The sequence below is a fragment of the Leuciscus leuciscus genome (assembly GCF_965113295.1).
Source record: "Leuciscus leuciscus genome assembly, chromosome: 1".
NCBI lineage: Eukaryota > Metazoa > Chordata > Actinopteri > Cypriniformes > Leuciscidae > Leuciscus > Leuciscus leuciscus.
Genome location: NC_138725.1, coordinates 12,698,706 through 12,705,010, shown reverse-complemented (window position 1 = coordinate 12,705,010; position 6,305 = coordinate 12,698,706). Strand labels below are relative to the sequence as shown.

At 38.2% G+C, this 6,305-nt stretch overlaps 1 protein-coding gene across 1 annotated transcript in view; it reads right to left on the bottom strand.

Annotated features, from left to right (window-relative positions):
* Positions 1-4,351: 4,351 nt before the first annotated feature.
* The window catches only part of LOC309501016 (uncharacterized protein), a 42,842-nt gene continuing 40,888 nt past the window's right edge, over positions 4,352-6,305 (bottom strand). The window contains exons 11-12 of the mRNA XM_082172891.1: positions 5,648-6,233; positions 4,352-4,589 (exon numbers count right to left, since the gene is read on the bottom strand). Of these exons, the coding sequence (XP_082029017.1) occupies positions 6,123-6,233 (111 nt within the window). The 3' untranslated portion in view covers positions 4,352-4,589; positions 5,648-6,122. The remainder of the gene's footprint in view (positions 4,590-5,647; positions 6,234-6,305) is intronic.

The following is a 6,305-nucleotide window of genomic DNA, read 5'->3' as shown; positions in this document are numbered from 1 at the left end:
GAAAGTCCAAAAGCGTTATGTTGTGTAATATGATTCAATGATTCATTTTAAGGTCATTTTAACTATTTGTGTGTATTGGATCTCTGAACTTTCTTTTACTTATTTATCTTTTTTGTTTACGATTACTGTTTGGATTTGAGATTTATTCAAAATAAATATGCCTGATTTTTCAAGAGTTTTTAAAGGATGACTTAAAGGTTTTAAATATTTAATGCTAGGGGTGTAAGTTCAACACCACAAAGCGCAAGACAAATATCATCCACATTCTACAAACAAATGTTCCCAACCCTTCCGCTAAGAAAATAATTATGAATTAATAATTATAAATATGCTTTTACTCGTGTATCAACCAGGTAAAGATACATGTCCGGATAAGATACTTGAAGATATGGTTCAAGATACTTGAACATTTCATTTTCTGTGTGAAAAGTCCAGTAATGCCACATCTGGAAATCTCTAAACTGTTCAGACTTAAAAAGTACACACTTGTTTATAAAGATTTGAGATTTAAAGTCCCACTGAAGTGCCTGGAAACACACAGCATTATTCAATGTGTTGATGTAATTTCCACTGAAACAGGAAGAAGGGGCGGGGCATATCAGGCAGCCCCTCCCCTTTTTTTAATAGCCAATAGCGTTTCGCTTATATTACAGCTCACTCAGAGCCATTGAGCAAAGCAGCATTTTACAACTTAAAGCGACATACATTGCATTTCAAGGTACACATTTACATTCTTATCAGTTCCCTGCGTGACCAGACTTCATTCATCCCAATGGAAAGCATTTACACTGTCTGAATGGTTCCCTGTCCTCTATATAGTGCACTATGTGCCATTCACCATGTAGAAACTAGTAAATGTGTGAACAAGTGACCGATTTCAGCCGCAGATTCAGCGTCTATTTATAATGTAGGGGGCGGGGCTTCAGATTCTAGAGAGCATTTGATTGGACAGAAAATCTGATCTGATCCTGAAGCAGGGATGGATTATGACTTGTAAAGGCCCTGGGGCCAGGTATCTGGGCCCCCCCCCCAAACCTTTACCTTTTCTTACTCTGAGAAAAATGAACATGTAGCTATACAGTACCTGATATTTATCCAAATTAATTGATGTAAATATTGTTACATGTTGTTACTAAACTTAATGCAAGTTTTTTTTTTTGTTTTTTTTTTTACAATCCTAACTAATGATTTTTATTCATAGGCTGCTGAATATGGGTTTGAGCTCTTATATTTCTGAACTCTCAAACTTGTCTTGCCCCCGGATCTAGAAGAACTGAGGTCCACCCCTCATAGTCTCACAGAATCCTGTGGATGGTTTTGACGTCACTAGTCTAGTGGTGATAGGTATTACAATCTGATCGGACCAGTGGTTTCGAGTGCTGTGGCTATTAAAACACACTTAATACACACTCTCTGCTTAATTGCCTTTTTTATTTGAAGGTGCATCTTTTACAGTCGTTCAAACAACTGTAGAGTGAATTGTGTACGTTTTTACTTTTTACTGTTCAAATTGTAAATAATAACTATGCTAAAACATACTCTATTGCACTCTCTAGGCCCATTTTGTTGGATCATTTATAATTATGCAAATGAGGCAAATAAAAAATTAGGCAATGTTTAAAAATGTAGTCTCACTTCAACTTAGGGAAAATGGGCAATCATGCTGTAATAATACATATTATTTTTTCAATACCTTTCACACACAAACATAAGCTCAGAGTGGTTCTAATAAATATAATTGTAAACAGGATGGGACAAAATAGATCTATAAGAGGTTTTGGGGCCTTCATATTCATATAGGGCCCAACAGTGAGTTCCAGGAAGTAGTCCAGGAGCCTTGTTTAAGATGCCTTGTATAGGCTATGGAACACATATATTACAGCATTAATAAACATTTGTTTTCATTGTTAAAGGGTTTCTGAACCAAACTGGATGGCGTGGCCTTAAACCCTGAATCAGTCGTATGAAGGCAGATCTTGTAATCAGAGCTACAGGGAAACTAGCAGAACAGACCATGTGTAGAGTTCAGTGAGAGATTAATCAATCAAACATGACTAAACTTATTCTTATTGCTAATGATTTTTCTTATTTCTTATTGTCAATAAACTGAAATCATCTATGAAATAGAATCTCACATAATTCAAGCACATTTAGACCATGATGTCACTTCCTGGTTTGTGTGAAGATCTGTTTCAGAAGATGTGCAAAATTAAACAAGGCACTTTACCGCACACATTGTTGTATTGTGTTTGAGCGTGTGATTAAAAGAAATAATGTTTATGATTTATTAATTGATAATATTTTTGCGGGTACAATTTTGTTGATAGTGTTCTTGAGCTGTGGAAGAACATTCATGCTGGCCTTGTACATTAAACAGTCTGGATACAAGCACCTTTTTGTGATATATATGAGCAGAGTCCAAAAGTATAGCCGGAAATGTGTCTTTTTAAAAGAGTGCCTGATCCTCACTGTTTTCATCTGGGATTGGGTCAGGAATTGACTGAATAATCTCATCAACCCTCTGCTGGTAGATGCTGGAACAACACCATCATGGCAGTAACATCATTTATTCATCGACAGCAAATGTGATAAAGCCAATGCTTCATGTACAATGTTAGTGTTTATGTGTGTTTAAAATCTGCAAAATAAAGAGAAATAGGACTATCACATATGCAAAACCTCAGATGATCTCTTATAGATCATTTAACTGAGAGAGTTACTCAGGAGAATAGAGAAAGCTCAGATATGCAAGACTCTGAAATGGACTTCAAGTGCAGTATTCAGTGTGATTTCCAGATGATGGTGATTTTGCAGGATGATTTGAACACGTTCAGAGAATAGCTCTGTTCTCAGAATAGGTTAAAGCGCTGATAAAGCTGTGAAGCAGATTTGAGGAAGTGAAACATGGTGTCGAAATGTTCAGCGTTTCCTTGTAGCTCAGAGTGTGGTAATGGACTCTCTTGTCTAGTGTTTAGTGCTGTTATCATCCTAGGTCCCCCCTATTTTTTTTTTTTTTTATTTTTTTTTTAAATTGAAAATCAGCAAACACTAGACAAGAGAGTCCATTACCACACTCTGGGCAATACTGACCAAGACATAGTCCTGTTCTGAATCGTCTGTTTCCACATTCTCTGGTTCAGAGTCATCCTGATAGAAAAAAAGGTACAAAAGGTTCAAAGATATGTACCTTTAAGGCGGCAACCTTCCGGTCTCTCTTGTGAAGCCGATACAGAAGTAACTTAAACTGCAGTTCATCATCTGGCCACTAGAGACAGGCTGCAGAAGAGAGTCAATTCCACATCGAGGAAGTGTCTAGAGCAGTGGTTCCCAATCCTGGTCCTGGGGACCCACAGCTCTGCACAGTTTGCATGTCTCCCTCATTTAACACACCTGATTCAGATCATCATCTCGTTAGGAAAGAGCTCTGAACTGAACTGGGTGTGTCAGATAAAGGAGACATACAAACTGTGCAGAGCTGTGGGTCCCCAGGACCAGGATTGGGAACCACTGGTCTAGAGACTGTGAAACATGGTGTCCAAATGTTCAGCGTTTCCTTGTAGCCCAGAGGGTGGTAATGGACTCTCTTGTCTAGTGTTTAGTGCTGTTATCATTAAGAATGTCCTAGGTCAGTCTTTTTTTTTTTTTTTTTTTTTTTTAAATTGAAAATAAATTATATATTTTTCCTCAAATAGCTTTGTAGTTACTGCTAAACATACAGGTTTTAAAATAGAGGAAAGCACACACAATTTTACCAGTCGGATGTTTTAACTGCTTTAAAATGGCTTTTTCGGTCACTTATATCTGAATATTTATAGAAAACGACACAGACATCAAGACAATATAAATATAAGTTCACTCAGCTAGTCCTATCACTTGAAGCAGAAAATCCATCCTTCTGTCCTTTTAAATGTCCGTGTTAAAAGAGCACTTTCAGTGGTTTAGTGAAGCTGATTGCTGTAGCTTATATCTGACTTAGGCATGGGGTCAGAGATGAGGAACGATCCCAGCTTTATCCCTCTCAACTTCCAGCACTGTACCTTTCAGAGAGAAGCAACATCCAACCATATCATGGAAACCTAAGGCCTTCTTCTCAGTCAACAGAACAGAGATCGAAATTCCTATAACTGGGATGAAATCCCGACTCCAGAAGCTCATACCATCTTAAAGCTGTAGATGACCAGATGGTTTCAACATCATTGGTGTGCATAAGGTACGAGGTCAGTGTAATGGTCATCATAATGAACCCTTCGCTCGACGTTTGGACTTAGCTGGTAACGTCTGACTAGTTTATTGTCTGTGTGAATCGAAACATTCAGACTTTCACATCAGAACTTTGAGGGTCCATTTCAGCTTACAAATATGAATATTTTGTTCTCAAATCCAAATCTACAAGCTCTCGAATTTTGCCACTCTTTTACCTTCAAACAAGTATTCATTTTAAACGTGAATTCTAACTTTGAAACTTTCCAGCTAACAAGAGCAAGTTTAGTTACGTCTGTTTTTACAGGAATGGAAGAGACAAAACTTTTCTTTTAACTCATGATTTTTCGTGCTCTTTATTGTCACATGTGAAAAAAAGAAAGAAATAACTGACATTTAAAGGTAGGGTAGGTGATCATTTTTCTAAAAAAAAAACATTCCAAATTTGTTTAAACTGTCTTTATATACCAATACATAATTAAAATGTAAGTACTCTGAAAAAGAAAATTTTAAAATCGAGTGACTGTAGACCTTTTAATCTGCAATAAACACAGCTCATTATTTCCATTCACTCCACCCCCTCCCTTCTGAGCTCCTTCCAAAGCCACGCCCCCAAAACACATGAACGCGCGACGCCAAACACTCAGGCTGGAACAAGACGCATTTATTACCTGAGACGAGTGGAGAGGAAGGAGCGCAGTACATACAGTGACATCATGTCAGAATCACATGTAATAAAATACCTAACTTTATCACTATGAATATAAACAAATAAGATTTATTTTAGTACTCACTATCAAGCTAGCATATCGATAATGGTAAAGTTTCATTCGGTAACGAGCTATATTTATAAGGCAAAACTAAAAACAGGTTGCATTGCCATCAGTTACACTGTGATGAAGATGAATTTCGTGTAAGATTCATAACATATACGGTGTTTTGCATGTAAGAGTTTCCATGATGAAAACATTGTTGACTCTAATGAAGACTAACGTACACTCCGAGTCCGGAGAAAAGTACCGCATCGTCGGCTCGAGGACAGGTCCGGGGTTGAGGGCGAAGCAGAGGAGGTCGTTCAAGAGTGCGGTCGTTCAAGAGTGCGGGCAGGGTCCGAGGAAGTAGTTTTTGCCTTGTTTGCCTTCGCTGACTGCATATGCAGGTGCTTTGAGCTGAATATTTCCGGGAACGGTGACATGTGATGAGTGCACGCAGGGCAGCGCGCACAGTGGGGCTCGGGGCGGGCACGAGACATGAAGGCATCTGATTGGTTCTTTACATTCGCACCGAATGGCAGTGATTGGTCAGAGTTTTTACTGTCCTGCAGCTGCTACAGAGGTCTGATTTTTTTCATTCCTTTTTCTGAACACATAATGTATTGACTACTATCAGGATGGAAGGACCATTTCACCCAGTATAAAAAAAAGTGTTTCTGAACAGGATTACCTACCCTACCTTTAATAGCGTGACATATACACAGAGCAAAGTCAAATTTTAGGATATGTTATGAGAATATTATGTGAGCAGACACTGATGTAATTCTCAGACGGACGTCTCTGTAGAAGAAACAGCGGATATACAAGCTGAAGCAAGAGGATCATCTCAGCATGAGCTTCTGCATGAAGATGAAGGTTTTCAGACAGAAATCCAGCGGATAAACAGACTCCAGTCATGGAAGAGGCTTGAGAGACACTAGATTGAGTCTGGCCTGTATGAAAACACATCAGGGCTTCAGTCTCTAACTTTACTGTAGCTGTGATGATATAGATGAGATTCTGTGCTCTGACCAGATGATGATTCACAATAAATCTCATTCATATTCACAGGACATTCAACAAATATCTGCTCGTTCACACACAAATATATAATTCCTCCAAACACCAGAGAGATGAAAACTTCCCGTCTGCTCCTGATATGATGAGATATTAATGTTTATTTGTGAAGGTCTTGTTCTTGTTCACAGAGGCGTAAAGTTCATCCTGCGGTTGATCTTCTCTTCCTCTGATGGCAGCATAAGTCACTGTATCATCATGATCCTGAAAGAACAGATTCTGTCCATCAATGTTTGAACCCCAGCGATTATTATTATTATTATTATTATTATTATT